The sequence below is a fragment of the Saccostrea echinata genome, unplaced genomic scaffold, assembly GCF_033153115.1.
Source record: "Saccostrea echinata isolate AGI-Se365-2 ecotype Australia unplaced genomic scaffold, CSIRO_AGI_Sech_v1 ptg000002l, whole genome shotgun sequence".
Classification (NCBI taxonomy): Eukaryota; Metazoa; Mollusca; class Bivalvia; order Ostreida; family Ostreidae; genus Saccostrea; species Saccostrea echinata.
The window spans coordinates 6,277,920-6,298,527 of NW_026889751.1; the positions used below are offsets into that span (position 1 = coordinate 6,277,920).

Here is a 20,608-nt window from a genome sequence, read left to right on the forward strand (position 1 = left end):
GGAAGTTTAAATAAAGTCTGAAGTTTAGATTTGATAAGAATTCATCTTCATGTTCACAGTCAATAGGTTTTCTGTCTAGAATTGACTTTTTATTAGCTCACCTGAGCTGAAAGCTCAAGTGAGCTTTTCTGATCACATTTTGTCCGGCGTCCGTCTGTCTGTCTGTCTGTAAACTTTTCACATTTTCGACTTCTTCTCAAGAACCACTGGGCCAATTTCAACCAAACTTGCCACAAAGTATCCTTGGGTAAAGGGGATTCAAGTTTGTTCAAATGAAGGGCCACGCCCTCTTTCAAGGGGAGATAATTAGGAATTAGTGAAAAAATAATGGCAACATTTAAAAATCTTCTTCTCAAGAACCATAGGGCCAGGAAAGATGAAACTCATATGGAAGCATCCTCAAGTAGTGTACATTCAAGTTTGTTCAAACAATGACCCCCGGGGGTAGGGCAGGGCCGCAATGGAGGATCAAAGTTTTACATAGAAATATATAGGAAAAATCTTTAAAAATCTTCTTCTCAAGAACAGCAAAGTCATGATGAGTAATATTTATATGGAAGCATCTTCCGGTAGTGTAGATTCAAGTTTGTTAAAATCATGACCCCCGGGGGTAGGGCGGGGCCACTTTGGAGGATCAAAATTTTACATAGAAATATATAGGAAAAATCTTTAAAAATCTTCTCAACAACAGCAAAGTCATGATGAGTAATATTTATATGGAAGCATCTTCTGGTAGTGTAGATTCAAGTTTGTTAAAATCATGACCCCTGGGGGTAGGGCGGGGCCACTTTGGAGGATCAAAGTTTTACATAGAAATATATAGGAAAAATCTTTAAAAATCTTCTTCTCAAGAACAGCAAAGTCATGATGAGTAATATTTATATGGAAGCATCTTCCGGTAGTGTAGATTCAAGTTTGTTAAAATCATGACCCCCGGGGGTAGGGCGGGGCCACTTTGGAGGATCAAAATTTTACATAGAAATATATAGGAAAAATCTTTAAAAATCTTTTTCTCAAGAACAGCAAAGCCATGATGGGTCATATTTATATGGAAGCATCCTCAGGTAGTGTAGATTCAAGTTTGTACAAACCATGACCCCCGGGGGTAGGACGTGACCACAATGAAGGATCAAAGTTTTACATAGAAATATATAGGAAAAATCTTTAAAAATCTTCTTCTCAAGAACAACAAAGTCATGATGAGTCCTATTTATATGGAAGCGTCCTCAGGTAGTGTAGATTCAAGTTTGTTCAAATCATGACCCCCAGAGGTAGGGCGGGGCCACAATGGAGGATCAAAGTTTTACATAGAAATGTATAGGAAAAATTTTAAAAATCTTCTTCTCAGGAACAGCAAAGCCCTGATTGATCATATTTATATGGAAGCATCCTCAGGTAGTGTAGATTCTATTTTGTTCAAATCATGACCCCCGTGGGTAGGATGGGGCCACACTGGAGGATCAAAGTCTTAAGTAGAAATATATAGGGAAATATCTTCTTCTGAAGAACTGCAAACCATGATTAGTCATTTTGATATGGAAGCATCCTCAGGTAGTGTAGATTCAGTTTTGTTCAAATGATGACCCCCAGGGGTTGGATGGGGCCCATTGGGGGATGGAAAGTTTTACATAAGAACATATAGAAAAAATATTTCTTCTCAAGTACAGGAAAGCTATGTTTAGTCATATTGATATGGAAGCATCCTCATGTAGTGTAGATTCAAGTTCAAATGATGACCCCTGGGATAGGGAGGAGCCACAATGGAGGATCAAATTTTTACAAAGGAATATATGGGAAAATTATTTTAAAATCTTCTCAAGTATAATTTTAAAATTCAAGCCCCCCCCCCCCCCCCACCCCCAGGTAATCTTTTCAATACTGAACTGATTTGTGCTTTTGCCTAGCCAATGTGCTCAGGTGAGCGATGTGGCCCATGGGCCTCTTGTAATTTCAGCTGCCTTAAATATAATGTAATTAAAAGCAATTAATTTACTAATAACAGTTTTTATCAGATTTGAAGGTTATGGCAATGAAGCTGAGAGCACATTTCATTTTAATACTAGGGTATTTAAAAGTTTGAGTTTGTTTGCAGGTGAAGTGTTGTCTTAGTAAAGAATCCTATATGGCATTCTCTAAAGCACTGGGTCTGTACAAGAAAACGGGGGAGCTGTCCCAAGCAGTGGGAGTAATGGCGGGACTATTTACCGAGGATCCAAAACAATATCATCTCTTCAGAAGTAAAACTTTTCTCTGAATGAATAAGCCTCTATTTGTCCTGGCTTCACATATAATGAAAAAAAAACTACTAATGATTTTAAGGTAGAAGATACTTGATGTAAAATTTAAGTTTTAATCTTTGAAGACTACAATAATATAAGTTTTATAATTTGCAGAGTTTTATCGATTTGTGAGACATAAAGATAAGAAGGAGTTTGATTCACTCTGTAAGGAATTGACGGGAGAGGGGTGTGGCTATAAACCAGAAGATTCAGTTCCAAAGAAACGAGCTCAGTCGGAGGCCTCCAATGTATCAGGTATTTTTTTAATATCAGGAATTAATCACAGGTAGAATAATATAGACATAACAGAGGTTTAACTTATTTTCTTGTATAAAGATAACATGATTCTTTTTGTTTTTTAAGTGTACAAGTTAGTTGACTTAAAATAATCATTTAAGTGAATGAATTCTAATATGCACTGAAGTTGATACTTTTTTATTAGAGCAACCAGAAAAGAAACAGAAAACAGAATTTTCAGGATCTGTTCTGCAGCCCAAGACTTTATCTAATGTTCATCAGTCAGACACATCCAGCAAGAAGTTTATGACAGGGGACCTGTCCTCTCTGAAATTTAACAATAAGAGTAGTGATGGAGCACAGTCTGTGAAATGTGAGGACAATCATGAAATACAGAACTGTAAACAAAGTACAGGAGAAAGTATAAGTGAGCGGCTCAAGAATGTGGCTGGACCACTAGACATACGGAGCCCTTCTCAGGACAAGTCAGGTTAGTTTTCTCTGTACCTACATGTATCCCACGTCAGGCAAATTTGAAGAATACTGATTGGCTAAAAACAGATCACCTGGCAATTTCTAATACACCATCTTTGAGCAGGAAGTGGATTAAATATTGGGTGCAAGATTCTGTTCTACACAATTCTGTTGTAAACAGTTGGAAAACAGCTGTTTGTCTGTTAAAATTTAGGTTCATTCTTTAAATTTGATGATGTTATACTGATTATATATGGTATTCAATGATACTTTGAGTTATATTTTCATTTCATATGTCTCTCTGTAGACTTTTTTTGTGTGATGATTTAAGGATCACTGTCTAGTTTGTTGGGTATGCCAGGGCATCAAAAATATTGGAAACATGGGATAATTTGCATAACGGGCAAAGCCTGTTATGCATAAGTTACCTCATGTTTCCAACTGTCGTTGACGTCCCTGGCATACCCAACAAACTAGACAGCGATTCCTTATACTTGTATTTACATTCTTTGTTGTGAAATAAAATTGAAAATATAAAGAAGATGGGTGAGCAAGGGGCGTGCAGAATGCCTATAGCTTCAGATATTTAAAAAATCATATGCAATTTGTGAATTAAGTATATTTAAAGTAAAGTTCTCATTATTGAAATTTATGGAATAATGATCAACAAACTTTTCTGAGAAAAAAAATCTCGGAAAAAATTATTCTTTTATTAAAAAACTAAAATGGTATTCGAACCCCTAACAATAAAAATCCGGAGTATCATATTGCTTTGAGACTAACACGCTAACCACTATGCTACACAGATCCTGATGAATAGTGGCATTTAAATAATGTTTGTGATATGACCCTTTACTTAGTGGACTTCAAGTATTTCTCGGAAAGATGCGAATGCTTTGTCATAAAAGTGTACTTTTAAGGTATAGTGGGTCTTTGCTCCATGTTTTTGTAAACCAAAAAATGTATATTTTTATGCAAACTTTTAGGATCAACTTTCAAAAAAATGGAGCAAAGACCCACTCATATCTAAAAATTCTGTTTAAGTATGAGAAAATGATCCTTTTTGTCCTCTTGAGTGTGTGTATGCTATTTTGTAGGCAGATAATTTCAGTCTCTGTGAGATTTTTGTAAATTGTAGAGATTTTACATAAAGTATACTAAAATGTGATATGAAATATCAAAGAAAATTTTGATATAATTGAGATTTTATTTTTCATTTCATGTTTGTCGCACTAGAGGCACTTCGCCCGCCTTGTTCACCCATCTTCTTTTAAAAATGCTGTCTAATAGATTTAAAATACACGAGGCCTCCCATATTAATTTCAGTAGTCCCCACCCACTGATGTCAGACACAACCGCACAAGATTGACTTGCATATTAGGCTCCTGACCTTTCACTTGGCGAAATTTACATTCATATGTAATTAACAAGAAATCAACTCATCCAGCTTTTAAAGAGTTATCACAGAGAAAACAATCAGAAATGTAAATATTTCTGAAACTTTCAAACTTCGTAGAATTAATATATGCCATTTGAATTTGTGCACCCTAATTTTCAGATTGATTTGTAAAAAATGAAAAAAGACACAATTTTTTTTAACATAACTGCTTTGACAAGAAGAAGAGGATTGATATCTTTTCTGGCATAAATTTGTAACAGAGAAACTTCAGAGGCTCATAATAGAAATTACCGTACATATACTACATATAGAAATATTGAGGGTGCTAATTCATGATTGGTTCATGACTAATTGGATCATAACTCAGAAATCAATGAATTACAAATGCACAAAAACAAATAAACCTGTAGGAATATCCCCATATTTTGTAGGTTATGTGTGTTGTAAATGTCAGAGTGAGGCAAAAGTTCCATTCCAATCGACCTGTGATCATGTTTGCTGCTTCAAATGTTGGAAGGAAGTCTTTAATGTAAGTGATTCATAATCAATAGAGTGGTACCACTATGATTCAAAATCATATCTTGCTTAATAAGATTTTTAATTATCATTCTGACAGATTACATTCCATAATCAACATATCAAAGATAAGACATTTTTATATGTCAATATTTAAGATGTACACCTTCGGAAAGTTGTGTGCATACAGGTATTTAGAATATATTATTAGATATGTATTTTCTTTGAATTTGTGACAGAATCTGGATAAAACCTGTCCTGGCTGTGGAAACAGAGTCAGACGAAGAAATCTGAAACGTTTATTGTTCCCTGGACCAGCTAATGATGATCAGGGCTAAGAGTGGTTGTTAGCACGTACCACCAGAAAAAGTCTTCCATATTTATCTTTATGTGTTCAATAAAGCACTGCCAAATCTGAGCTAATCTACATTGTTATTTGTGAGGGAAAAATTCATAGTATATCTTATTCAATCTATTTATATCTTAAAGGGGCTGACTGGTTTTCATTCCACCATACCTAGCGCAACATAGTAAATTAAAGTGTGTTTACTCTTTTAAAGCAACGTTAACTATTTTTTCATAATTCATAAAATTAACAAAATTAAGAAATCACAGGTTAAAAAATCTAATTACGTTTTTAAGTAACTGATTTTTTTAAACGATTTTTCAAAGTAGATGAACTTTGTTAAAGTATGTTTTTGACGTTATGATTAACTGAAGTTCTTTAAGAAGGTAATTAGTTATGTCATAAATTGAAAATTATAAAATATATGCTCTTGAAATTTTGAAAAAATGGAATTTGAGAATCTTGCAATTATTTTTGTATTTTTTAAAAAATAAATCTGTAGTATCTGTCATATTTTGTTGTACTCCATAAAAACAGGAAAATATCATTCATTTTGAGATGCCCCCTCTGAAAACCAGACGATAGAATTTTGTTTATCATGCATATAATCTACAGTGTAGTATTACTCATCAAATATTATAATTTGAGCAAAAAGTCTGTTGTAGTATAATTTGTATAATATGCTTCGACGTGTGAAAAATTGGCATTTCCCATATAATCCAATAGTAAATGTACCTGTATTTTGAGATGGCCCCTAAATAATACCTAGATAGTAGATTTTCCTGAAACTTGGCATGTTTACTGAAGTCGATGCAAGTAACATATGGTGTAAAATTAAAGAGTTTGTCCATAGTTTTGACACAATAAAACCCCAGTCTGCTCCCTTAAAGAGTTTTATGAGGCTGATGTTTGTGTTGCTTGCAGCAATGAAGTACCGTTCCAATAATAGGTAACATAAGTAATGGTTTTAACTTGGAGTGTCCATTCAGCCAGGCAGGTGTTTCTGCTGTGTTAATGGAGTCCATACTGAAAATTTTAAGGTTCCTCACCCCTCTGTTTACTCTTATAAACTAATGCTCTTGCAAAAGAAATCAAATTTAAAACTAAATTGCACACAATTTCAGCATACCTCGTGGGACAGAAATGGCTATGTATCTTGACAATTTTATAAGGGAGTAATAGACATTAAACCCTGTAAGAGTTATCTCTCCTCAGAGGATCAGTGAACCTTAATTAAACTGACTACAGAGAGTCGATGAACCTTCATGGCAATTTTTTGGTTGTACTAAGAAATTGACTAGTGTTGGGTAAGTGGGTAGAACTGATTAAATTAGTATAACTACTTATTGATTAAATAAATTTTTATTTTGAGAAACTTATGATCCATAATATGACAAAGCAGAAAAAGTTTGATATTTAAAGATGCAGATTAGACAAATATCAAAACTATTGCAATACATGTAATAAGTATGAAATGTACCATACATGTATGGTTCATTTTAGTGTATATAGTGACATCACTTTTCATTCTTATGCGTGGATGTGAAGGTAACAGTGATCATTCTCAAAAGTCCGTTTAAACCAAGTTATGAGCAGAGCAACGCATACCTCTGAAAACAGAGGCGGGGTCGGGTGCCATGGAGGATTAAGCATCCCCTGTTGACCGGTCACACCCGCCATGTGCTTCTTGTCATGATTAGGTAAAAAGAAAAATTCGTTCGTTTTGCCACTGGCAGGACTTTTACCTGCAAGTCCAGGGGTGGTCAATGGCACCAATTTATGCATCAGGAAAGGAGAAAATGTATGACTGGACCGGGAGTCGAACCCAGGACCACTGCATCACTAGACATGTGCTTTACCAAATAAGCTATCCAGGTTGATAACCACGGCCTTATAAACCATTACAATCTATTTTGCTGAAATATAATCAAGGCCCTAATCATTGTGTGAAGTTTTCTTGCAGTCTGTTGTAATTATCAGTGGCTTTAGATTTCTTCTGGTGACGGTATACGTGTCCTTGATAGAACCATGTAACAGTTGTCATTTTGATATTACTGTCTTGTACATGTATTTACATCTAAGATAACTTCTATTTTATACAGTCTACCGTTTCACCTCTAAGATAATTTCTAATGAACGATCATATTCCTTATCAAGAGTGTCTTGGGCAATAAACCATTTTGAACATCTAGCGTCAACAGAATGTTTTTATGTTTTTCTATCTTTATTTCTATCGTTGTTTAACTATGGTCAGTGTTCCAATTCAGCCGAAATTCAGATTCTGAAGTCCATGATTTTGAAACTGCAAGAAATTCAAAAGAACCAAGGGGAAACAATCAGGTTTATTGTCGAGGAGGAAAATCATGGAATTCTGAAGGAAAAAATACATGCTCTTGAAGAAAAACTGGAAAGACAAGAAAAGAGGATCCGTTTGCTGGAGTCTCAGATCCATGATGTTAGGAAGGAAGAACAAGGTAGGTAAATACATGTAAAATAAATAACCCCTTTTAAGCCTCGGTTTTTGGTTGCTTCTCAGGAGAATGCTATAGTTCATTGTTGATAAAGGCAACTACTAGTATGCCGGTGAGATTGTTTGTCAAAAATTAAGTGATAACGAAGAGTTCACGAATGTGTTTTTCTTAAAATAGATCGCTACCTTATGACATCTATGTATGCTCATAAAAACAGTGGTGCATGGTTTTTGACCCAACAACTGCTAGTATTAACTATTAAGATTAATTACAAATCATCTTTTAAAAAAAGCGTTTTGAAAGTCAAATGATGGGTAAAATTTGCCCTTGTATATATACAGTGACTTGTCTTAAAGATTCAGGAATTCCAGTAAATGACAAGAATAGACAGAGCAGCCCGCCTTGCAATGCCTCTGAGACCACAAGCACGAGAATCAGAGATGTTACTTCAAGAACCAGTATGCTTCAGAAAAGAATTCCAGGTAACGAAATTGTTTCAACTGAAGTGATATTCATCTCTCTTTTTAAGGCACACTTATATCTTGTAATACAGCGGTTGTAAAAATCTTCACGAAGCTGCGGCGAAATCCATTTAAAGAATAATTGAATAGATAGATTTTTTATCACATTACCTTAATTTTGAATCACTGTTTTTTTTTTGTTTTTTTTGTTTTATATATATATATATATATATATATATATATATATATATATATATATATATATATATATATATATATATATATATATATATATATATATATATATATATTAGGGATTTCAACGAATATTCGAACATTCGAATATTCATTCGATGAGTTGATATTCGAATATGAATTTAAGATTCGAATATTCGGTGTTTTTTTCAGATTTCTTAAAAAGAAGTACTGTGATTAATAAATTTTGATTAGAACAGTGGTGGAATTTACTACCCCTGTTTAATTTACTAGCGATCAATTTCGATCGCTTGATTTCTTTCACTACTTTCTTATCTTATATAGATCTATTAAATTATTTTGTTTTGAGTGACGTATTAAAGAATTATACAATAATGCTTTATGTATAATACAAAACACACTTTCGTAGTTTTTATTAGTTAAATACGATCGGATCTAGAATCGAGGACAACAAAATGAAAACCTTCTTAGAATGTCTAAAAGACTTGAAGAGTATACTTATCAAAACAAATTTAATTGATCATCCAAATGAATGTCCGATAGAATTAGTCTGTAATTAATATTGTAAAGGGCTCAATTTCAGAATAAATGTGTAAATTACTTGATTATCTCGGGTTGTACATAATCCTGAATTTTATATTCATTATCGGGAAATTAGTTAATTACCTAGGAAAATTGTCTATGGAAATGTTTGTTTATATTTTTAAAACATTGTATCAAAGATTATAATCATATCTCTGATTAGGCTGATAATTGTAATTAATTACACGTATTGAAATCTGAACAGTATACGACCATCTTGCCTTTGGTAAGACGACTGGTTCCTTAGTTGGAGCTACTATAAATACACATGTATCATTTGTTAAAATTATACTTTTCTACATTTTAATCAATTATTTTTTTTTCAAACATTGACAAATATCAAAAGGAATTCCTTATTGTACACCTACAAAAGTCTTCATACAATTTTATTTCCAATATAAGAATACTTACGCTAAACCTTTCATGAAAGTAGGATGATGCATATTTAAAATAACACAGATTTTATTTATTTTATCGAATATTCGAATATATTCGAATACTTTCATTGAATATTCGAATATGTATTATTGACAAAATTGACATCCCTAATATATATATATATATATATATATATATATATATATATATATATATATATATATATATATATATATATATATATATATATATATATAATAAGCTAGTCATGATTATTTATTTGTATTTGCTCAAGAAGATGTGTGCTGTATTTTATTACTATGAAGTATGAATATAATAAAAAGACCCTTTTCCGTATCACATCCTGTATCAACCATCGACCAGTAGTCTTGGGTTCTCTGGCTGATATTGGTGTCTCGTGCTGATAAGGATGTGATAAAGAAAATGGTATGTATTCTCTATTTAACTTCTTTTGACTTCCTCACCACATCTACTGGCTAATGTTAATTTGTACGTACAAGCATCCTAGGGAAGGCATATCAAGACTAGTGTTTGAACCATTACCCTTGGGGACCACAATGATGGATAAAATATTTAACTGTCTATAGGGGAAAATATTTAGGATTCCTCTTCTCAAAACAGCAGTGTTGCAATTTCTCATATTAATGTAAAGGACAGAAATCTTCGTAAGTCTTCCTCCAGAACATGATCATATTATTATGCAAATGTCCCCAGAAAGTGCAGATTCAAATCACGACCCGGGAAACATGAAATTGGGATACAATAAGGGATTAAATATTTTAAAATCCTTTTCTCAAAAAACAACAGAGCCACTATATTAATATGCAAGTATTTAAATTGCAGTGCAAATTAAGTTTGTTCCAATCATGGCCCTTAGGGCTATGGTTGGGCTAAAACATGGTTTCAAACTTTAGTAGGAAAATAGGAAATTAAAAAAAATCTTTTCTAAAGACTAGTAGGGTCACGCTAAAACCATTCAGTTGTATGATTATTCCCAAGATATGTTTTAAGTTTTTTCCCTTCAAATTATAAACCGGGGGAGGGGGGGGGGGTTAGTCTGGAATCAAAATTTATATAAACATGTAGACAGAAAAAGAAATGCTAATCTTCTTCTCCAGAACAACAAGTTATTCATACCGATATTGAAGTGTGGATTCAAGTTCGGTTAAGTCATAACGCTAGGTAGGGCCACATTATATGGGATAAAAATTTTCATTGGAATACCGGGTAATTATTGGCATTTTTGAAAAGAAAAATAATCTGATGAGCGGCAACAGTGCCAATGTGACTCAAGTGAGGGTTGTGGCCCTTGGGTCTCTTTTTAGCTATACTGGTCAGAGACCAGAAGACCTTATGCGATAGTAAGGTGTCTGTCGTCAGTCCGTCTGTCTGTCTGTCTAGCTGTCCGTCTGTCTGTAAACAATTTTTCAAAATGCTACTCCTCCTACAGTTTTGGTCTGATTTCAATATAATTTGGCACACAAGTAGACTACACTAAGATACAAAACTTAGTGCATCGGTTTTTGATTTTGTTGGGCGGTGTTGCCATGGTGACTAAAAATAGAAATTTCTGTGAAATTCCTTTAAAATGTTACTCCTCCTACAGTTTTGGTTTGATTTCAATATAACTTGGCACACAAGTAGACTACACTAAGATACATTATTCAGTGCATCGGTTTTTGATTTTGTTGAGCGGTGTTGCCATGGTTACTAAAAATAGAAATTTCTGTGAAATTCCTTTAAAATGCTACTCCTCCTACAGTTTTGGTTTGATTTCAATATAACTTGGCACACAAGTAGATCACACTGAGATACGTAATTCTGTTTATTGGTTTTTGATTTTGGTGAAGTGTTGCTATGGTTACTAAAAATACAAATTTCTGTGAAATACATTCAAAATGCTGCTCCTTCTATAGTTCTGCTTTAATTTCAATGTAACTAGGCAATTAAATAGACTACACTGAGATACATAATTTTCTTTATCATTTTTTTTATTTTCATGAATGATGTTGCCATGGTTACTTAAATCAAAATTTCCGAAAAAAAAATCTTTGAAAAGGTTACCCTTCCTACAGTTTTAGTCTGATTGCAATAAATCTTGCCACAAAAAGAGATTAAACCAAGGATCATTACTCTATTTATTCTGTTGTAAAGTTTCAAGTCCAAGTGCTACTTTTCTTTCCTTTGTTATAAGTACAAACCAGTAGAGCTACAGTCTCGCCAGAGACTTCTGGTTTAATTTTTTTTTTGTAGTCCTATATAACAACAGCATGTTATTCACACAGTCGCCCTACTGTCATACACAGATGCTGTCAATCCAGCCTTTTATGCCTATATGAGTGCCGCTGAAACAGCCCCGAGCAATCACCACATACTAGTATTTGATGTTGCTCAAACTGACAATGGGAATCATTATAACAAGTTCTCTGGTATTTATACTGTTCCACAGCAAGGGACATATGTGTTTGCTTACACAGTCTTCTGTAGCACCGGGGCATACCTAAATGTCCAAGCCGTCCTTAACTCTGACGTTATAGACGCCAATCATTGCAATGCCCAGGGAGCGGATCATGGGAGGTCCACGACGGGTGTGGCTGTTATTAGAGCTAATCAGGGAGACGTCGTGTTCCTCCGCACTCATCCTGAAGGCCAGCTTATTGGTAATGTAGAAAGCAGTGCTATATGGAGCCGCTCAACGTTCAGTGGATGGAAACTAGACTAGCTAATGCTCCAGAACCACTGCTTTGCCCTTCATGTGAAGTATCACGTGCTTCAAAGAATAATTAAATTTCATAGAGAATAAAGCTGTTTGTATAGAAAGAGCCTGTTGTCTAGTCCATGGCCGTAGGAACCGGGGGGGGGGGCACGGGGGGGGGGGCAATAATTTTGCCGATATATAGCACACTATAGAAAACATAGCTACTATATACTTGTGCCCCCTCAATAATAACGGCTGATGACATTTTTTTTTTTGCTTGTCAAGAAATTTTGGTAGTTGATATTGCCCCCCCCCCCAACTGAAAATATTTGGTTGTGCCCCTCAAAGTGAAATTGCTTCCTACGGGCCTGTAGTCCTCAGTAATTTCCATATTCTTATATAAAACACCGTTTCCAAAATTGAACTATTTCCATGTAAATTGCAAAAAAATACTGGGCATGAAATCCCTGTGCTGAATTCAGTTGAGAAGCCTGAAGAAATGTTGATTGCTTTATAAATAATTTTTATGTTCATTTTCAATGTCAATAATACTTATCTTTAAAATAGTCACCCATTGATATGAATAAAAAAAAAATAATAACATATAATTTTACATATGACATAGGTTAAAGCTTTCTTATTCAAAACATTTTCTGGTATTTGCGATTAAATACATAATGAGGTGTCTTCTTCAAGTTCCCATCTTTCCCACGTTATTAGATCTGACTTAACGTATCAAAGCGATGAAAATCTTTAAAATTGTGCTAATGCGTTACAAATTTGTTATTAAGGTATGTCACTCGTCAGCCTTTTAGAAAATTTCAGTCAGAACCTCTTACTTAAAAACTATTTATTACAATTCAATCTTTATAACATATTTAAATTAAACAATATAAAATGTTCAACATTCAATTAAAAAACTGCTCAAAAATCCATAAAGAAGCAAGATTTATAAGGGACTATTTCTTGTGGTGGAAGGATATTTAGCAGAAAATTCTGCAAATCTACACATTCATTAAATTTAATATCTTGGAACTTTAGCCTCACATACTTTTACTCAGAGAATATTTTCCGTTATGATATGCCTGGAATATTAAATATAGGTCTCAATTTATATTTTTATAACAAAATTTACACCTTCGCTCAACAAACTTTACCAAGAAATGAAGATGTATTAAGGAAGTCGAGATAAAATTTACACAGTTTTTTGCCAGAAAATCGCATATTTTGACCAATATTTCAAAATTTACATCACTGACCCAAACTTTTTCTTTCATAATTTTAAACTACTCGATACTTTTGACCGACCAGCACTTAAGTCGTAAAAAGTTTGATACAAGAAAATATTCTATTGCCTATTTAGATTTTTAATGCCCCAAATATGAGACTTTTTTAGTGCAAAAAGGTCACACAATAATTTACGCGCATTAATTTGCATGATTTGTTCAATGATAAATATTATTCAAACTATTTTACGTAAAATAAGATTATGTTTATTGCCATGGTTACATCTGATAAAATATGATAACGGTTAAAGTGATTAACCAAAGAGTTACAATTTAAGTGCAAAAAGGTCAACTTAATTGTACCGTAGCTCAGTTAGATGCACACTGACCCCACATTTTCTCTGCGATTTTGAGTCATACTATATGAGTACTTGTCCAAAATATACTTCTCAAAAAATCCTTGATATAACAAATTTCACGAGTGACATACCTTAAGTGTTCAGTCTTTAATATTTTGTAGAAAATATGTCAATTCATAAGGTGAAGTAAAAAATAATTATACAAAAAGGGGGATGAAAATAAAAAAAATAATACGTAGATAAAAACAACATGTATATCAATTTAAAAAAAGTATCTGATATTATTTTTCGTCTTTCAGGTAGGAAGGTTTTTACATGTAATATTTTTTTCATTTTTATGAAAACGGAAGGGACAAAATATTTTCTTCCGTCTGAGAATATGACAAATTTAAAAGTGAAGGACTCTGGCTAACAACACACTCATTATTTTCACAATCTTAAATAACATTTCAATTTTATTCCGTGAATAATTTACAGTATTTCAATTATCAAAAATGTGATAAATAAAATAAATAAATATTTGCTCAATCAAAATGTTTGGGTTACGATAGTTTTCAGTTAGATTCCAATGGATATGATCATATGAGTATATTTTGACAAAAAAAAAATTAATTCCATACTCTTTACAATGTGTGTTTTGTTATGTTATTCATTTCGATAGAACAAAACATATTGATATACGTACTTCAGGTTACAATAAGTCATTTATATACTCATCAAAACATGAATATTTTTTTCTGCTAAAGAATTATAAATTTAATCGAATGATAGAAGTGTTTGATTCACACATACATGCGTATCTATTCAGTATTTTTTTTTTAAAAATAAGTCCTGTCCCGGGCCACTCGTTTAATAAGTTTCATATCTAACTACAAAACATTATACACCTCTTTTTATTAGCTCTACTGGTCAGAGACCAGAAGTAAGGCGTCCGTCATCCGTCCGTCTGTCTGTCCGTCTGTAAACAATTTTTCAAAACGCTTATCCTCCTACAGTTTTGGTCTGATTTCAAAATAACTTAGCACACACGTAGACTATACTAAGATACACAATTCTATATATCGGTTTTTGGTTTTGATGAGCGGTGTTATCATGGTTGCTAAAATTGGAAATTTCTGTGAAATACATGTTCTGTACTTTCAAAATGCTACTTCTACAGTTTTGGTCTGATTTATAAGTATAACCTGGCACACAAGTAGACTACACTAAGATACAGAATTCTATTTATTGGTTTTTGATTTCAATGAACGGTGTTTCCATGGTTACTAAAAATAGAAAATTCTGTGAAATACTTAAAAAAAAAACACTAGTTCTACATTTTTGGTCTGATTTTAATATTACTTTTGGCACACAAGTAGACTACACTAAAACACATAATTCAGATTATCGGTTTTTGATTTAGCGGTCTTACCTTGGTTACTAAAAAAAGAAACTTCTGTGAAATACTTGCAAAATTCTACTCTTACTGCCGTTTTAGTCTGAATTCAATAAATCAAAAAAATTAAACCAAGAAGCTTATTCTATTTATTCTTCTTCATAGCAGTACTACTTTTCTCTTTCTTATTTTTAAGTACAAACCAGTAGAGCTACAGTCTCATCAGAGACTTCTGGTTAAAAACTGTCTAGTAAAATGTTTGTTGTAATCATAAATATTCTTGATATTTTGTAATCATTTAGTTTATGAATACTACATGTAATAAACATGATCAAGGGACATCACTGCGATAATCTTGAGTAGGTCAACCAATTGTCTGAACATAAACATAGGTTGCTCCAAACATTTCCAGCATAGATATAGTTAGACTTGGAACAAAGTTTGGAAAAAAAATAACAAATTAAAAGTAATTACGTCTACTGTGGTAGTTTGTTATGCAATATACAAGTATAATTGGGTTTGCATATAATTATTGCACAGGCCTTCAGATCGCTTCAAGGACAGATGAAAATAACAACTAAATCTATGTTTATTTAAGTGTAATGACTAAGTTTAGCCCAGTAAAGTTTCATATTTAATTCATAGTTTTGCAATAATGACAATAATGTCCTTTAAAAAATTTAAGGGAGATGACAAAACGAAGATCTTGTAAAGTCTATATTTTAAAAATACTTTTGGAGATTTGATATAGGCGTTTATAACTAAAATGGGTCCAAAGATATATTATAATACCTATACTACTTCATGCATCCAATATTTTGTTTATAGCATGTGCTTTTTTATGCCCCGTATGTCAGTCAGATTAGAGCGATCTGAAGGCGTGTAGTACAGTGCACATCGTCTTTTTAGCTCACCTAAGCCGAAAACTCAAGTGAGCCTTTCTGATCACATTTTGGCGTCCGTCTGTCTAGCTGTCCGTCTGTCTGTAAACTTTTCACATTTTCGACTTCTCAAAAACCACCAGGTCAATTTCAACAAAACTTGCCACAAAATATTTTAGGGTAAAGGCAAGTTTGTTCAAACGAATGGCAACCCCTTCTTCCCAGGGGAGATAATTATGAATTAGTGACAAATTAATGGCATATTTAAAAAATCTTTTTCTCAAGAACAACCATGCCAGAAAGATAAAACTTATGGGGAAACATCCCCAGGTAATGTAAATTCCAATTTGCAGCCACAATGGGTGATCAAATTTTTTCATAGGAATACATAGGAAAAATCTTTATCTCAAGAACAGCAAAGCCCTGATTATCATATTGATATGGAAACAGGTAGTGAAGATTCAAGTTTGTTCAACTCAGTACCCCCGGGGGTAGGATGGGACCACAATTAATGGGCGATCAAAGTTTTACATTGGAACAACAGGTACTTGTGGCTCTCTTCTAATGTATAGTGGGGTATTTTTGTGTGGAACGATTATTTTGGGGTTTTCACAATTTTTTCCTATGGTACACATGATGAATAAGTGTAATAAATATAATTTGTGAAAAAAAATGTCCAACAAACCTTGAATGGGGGGGGGGGTCTTGTCCACAAGTACCTATGGTAATAACGCAAAAAAGGGCGCAATGTGAAATAAAAAGGGTTATAACTCGAATAACGGCGTAATAATGCGAAATAAAAGGGTTATAACTCGAATAAAGAGGTAATAACGGAAAAAAAGGCGTAATAACTCGAACCTAAAAGGCCTTTCAAATAGGCCTATGCTTTTGAAAAGGCGTAAAACACCTTTTGACTTTGCGTTATAACGCCTTTTTAAAAATCGTAATAACGCCTTTTTGATTGATTGATTGATTGTATGTTGTTTTACGTCCAATTCGAGAATTTTTCACTCATATAGAGTGACATATATGGAGATAACGAACAGTATTCAAGCTCAAAAGTCCATTATACAATACAAAATAGGAGCAGAGCAAACACGGACCTCCAAACATCAGAGGTGGGATCAGGTGCCATGGAGGAGTGAGCATCCCCTGCCGACCGGTCACACCCGCCGTGTGCTCCTTGTCATGATCGGGAAATAACGGAAAAATCCGTCGACAATTCAGTGTGTAAATAATGGTCTAACAATTAGTATGAAAAACGTCAGTCAGCATTTGACTCAATGATAAATTGTATTTGCTGACAAGGTCATTGTATCGACCATAGAACTTACGAAATGATGACTTTAAACGAGACACCTGATATTCTTGTTTCATCAACTTATTTGTCAATAATTTACCTCGTTTTTAGAAATTGTACATACGTAGAGCATGCTCTTGCGTATCGAATCAACTGAGAGATATATACCCCGTATGCAAGTGATGAAGGTATATTGCTGCATAAGTAAGGGAAGTTGACGATTGAAAAGTTAAAGTCATCACGTTTATCATAAAGCTTGGTTGTTAGATTACCATTAACGTCTTTTTCAAGTAAAATATCCAAATATGAAACAGATGTATCAGACTCTGTGGTATCTTTTATCTCAAGTTCACCAGGATATATCGTATCGACATAAGAATGAAAATAGCCATTGTTAATTGACAATACGTCGTCGATATATCTAAATGTCGAGTTGAAGGCCACAGCAAGTGTTTTCTTCTTTTCACGTACAAGATTTTGGACAAATTCTGCTTCATATGAATACAAAAAAAGGTCTGCTAATAACGGGGCGCAATTGGTACCCATAGGTATTCCAATAGATTGTTGGAAGACCTGGTCTCCAAAAACCACATAGATATTGTCAATCAGAAACTCAAGCATCTTTTTAATGTCAACTTCAGAGTACTTGTGTGTACAATCAGAATGTTTTTTAATAAAATAATTTTTCAAATGACCAATGACAAGGTAAGTATATTTACGAGTTCCATTTTTATTGAAAAAGCAGCTGTCAATGATATCAAAAAGCCTGGACTTTAATTTATCGTGGGGAATGGTTGTGTATAAAGTTGAAAAGTCGTAAGTTTTTAAGCTGTTGATTTTGGTAAAATCTTGTGATTTCAAATTTTCCAAAAGTTCCTTGGAATTTTTAAGTATCCACATCTGATTTACACCAATTCTCGAATATATTGTTGCACAGTACTCTTGAAGTTTCTCCTTCACCACTGTTAATATCTTAGTGAGGAGTAAAGATAGAGGCTTGGTTGAACATTTACTGGAACGTCACCATATACCGGCGAAGACCTTTACTCGGCACTCAGGGCCATTGAGCAGTGAGGGATCTTTATCGTGCCAACACCTGTCGTGATACGGGGCTTCGGTTTTTAAGGTTTCATCCGAAGCACCCGCAGCTTTCACTTCAAAGTGCCGAGCGCATGGCGAAGGAACAGTTGCTACCTATTTTTTATCAACTTTAATAGGTCAGTCGCGGCCGAGATTCGAACTCACGACCTTCAACTTTGCAGCTGACAGCATTTATTTCTGAACTGTTAGTTTGCAATAGCAATGAACTTGGTGTTCCGATCACGGAGCGAGCGCTCTACCGACTTAGCTACCATGATGGTCATGCATTTTTGAAAAAAGCCTAACAACGCCTTTTTACTTCGCGTTATTACTCTATTTTCGCGTTGTTATGCCCTTATTGGCGCCGTAACTTCGCGTTATTACGTTTTTTGAAAAGGCGTTATTACGCCTTTATTATTTTTTTTCTTCAATAGATTGCTCCTAAAAGGCTTTCAGAGTATTGCATCAAATGACTCAATAAATTACCTGGAATGTCACTGTACTTGTCTGGTGGAAGGGGGGGGGGGGTCTTCGCAATTGCCAAATACTAGTATTTCGCTGTACTACCGTTTAAATCAACCGTATTTCCTGGTTCCTTCAAGGTAATTTTTCTGTTTTCCTGCAAGTTCAAGTGAGTTTTTACAAATCGCTCTACTTTTTTATCTATTTTTTTTTTTTAAAGAATAAGGGTCTATAAGGGTTCATCATTTACTCATGATGTCAGAAAAACGTTACAACAAAGGGAAATCATGTTTTGCAATTATGGTAACATGTAAACCTTTGGTGTATTTTTTCACTAATGGTAAATTTTACTTAGTAAATGCAACAAAGACTCCTTTTTTCGCAATCTGAAATGGGCAGGGCTTTTTAAGAAAAAAATCAAAGGGAAATTCAAAACATGTAAATCACGAGGAATTTCCAATATAAATCTAAAAATATATGAATAGATCGAACATTACTTGTTAAGTGGTGGTTTGATGCCAGTCTTGGATATCCTTCCCCGTTATTTAAAGCCATCTGATGTCATATTACGGAGATATTTACATAAGCATAGTGGATTTCACAGTACTGATCTAGTTATAGAGAATGTATTGCTAAATATAAGAATAATTTTTATTTGAACTTCAAGGTAATAAGTAAATTATTCATATGTTAAAATAAGGGGGAAGCTGTATGCTCTTTTGAAAAATTGCAGAATGTTTTGACCTTTACTGCTCTTCATGAAATTCAACTGATATTGAAGCTATCTACCATTCTTCAAAAAGTTTTGTGTGCAAAATTAAAGATGCAAAAATCCTCTTACTCGCAAATGAGCCAAATGGTTCTAAAACGTTGGTTTAATGCAATTATTTTTTAGGTAAATAATAATACATTGGATACCTTAAATCGGATTGTTCACCAAATATAGAAAAACCCATCAGTAACGCAAGAGTTTATTTATGCCTCCCCCACAAAATTATGTCAACATGAGTATAGCAAGTTGGTTAAGTATTGATCGTATCAATACAAATCTACACGTTTATACATACCAAGCAGGTGAAAAATATCTAAAACAGGTTTTCATCAATGTATATTAGGATTTAGCTTAATTTAGAAAGTTAGATATGTAGGCATAAAGACCAGAAACATGAGTAATATTTATGTTCTCTCCCACACCACCGTACAAGATAGCATTCTTATTGATCCATTTAGATGACAAATTTTAATTCAAATTTCCCTGTGTCATCTCTCTGTAAAGCTTCTAATTTTCCTCGCCTCTTGTAAAACAAGACAACATGTCACCTGTTAATGGACTCCATTTGATATTTTGTCATTTTCTCCATTATTTTCGGTCTTTAAATCCTCTTTTATTTATAATCGCCTGTCTTGTTTAATTTAATTCGTTTGGTTTCTAAGAAAACAAGGAACTAGATAAACGTGATATTTTGATTAATTAAAATATAATTGAACTAAATACGTTTCAACAGCTCGTTGATCCTTTAACTGAAAAAAAAAAATGATCCACAAAAATCACAACATTCGAATGTCATCACTTTTGTGGGGATTATCCGGTATTAACAGATTATCATATCCACATGGCAGTGGAATAGTAATAGAAATAAAAAGGTAATTAGAATTAATTAGTGTGGGAACCTATATATAGAAGGACAGGTAAATGGAGTTAAACACTTCCGTAAAGGTAAATACTTACAAACATGAAACAGTGAGTCACCTGTGTTTAATTTTTTGAATCGATTGGAGGCGGAGATTTTTACAAACGCTGTCAATCAAATCGCGATTGTATAGAAGTATATTTACATTATTGTTAA

General features: G+C 33.5%; 2 protein-coding genes across 2 annotated transcripts in view; both read left to right on the plus strand.

Annotated features, from left to right (window-relative positions):
* Positions 1-5,323, plus strand: part of LOC133206062 (regulator of telomere elongation helicase 1-like) — a 38,221-nt gene extending 32,898 nt beyond the window's left edge. The window contains exons 31-35 of the mRNA XM_061341987.1: positions 2,093-2,237; positions 2,394-2,534; positions 2,722-3,006; positions 4,821-4,918; positions 5,145-5,323. Of these exons, the coding sequence (XP_061197971.1) occupies positions 2,093-2,237; positions 2,394-2,534; positions 2,722-3,006; positions 4,821-4,918; positions 5,145-5,243 (768 nt within the window). The 3' untranslated portion in view covers positions 5,244-5,323. The remainder of the gene's footprint in view (positions 1-2,092; positions 2,238-2,393; positions 2,535-2,721; positions 3,007-4,820; positions 4,919-5,144) is intronic.
* A 2,218-nt stretch (positions 5,324-7,541) lies between these two features.
* Positions 7,542-12,102, plus strand: LOC133203873 (uncharacterized). Its single transcript, XM_061339674.1, has 3 exons — positions 7,542-7,725; positions 8,079-8,204; positions 11,666-12,102. Exons 1-3 carry the CDS (start codon positions 7,542-7,544, stop codon positions 12,100-12,102), a joined length of 747 nt encoding a protein of 248 aa, XP_061195658.1.
* The last annotated feature ends 8,506 nt before the right edge of the window (positions 12,103-20,608 follow it).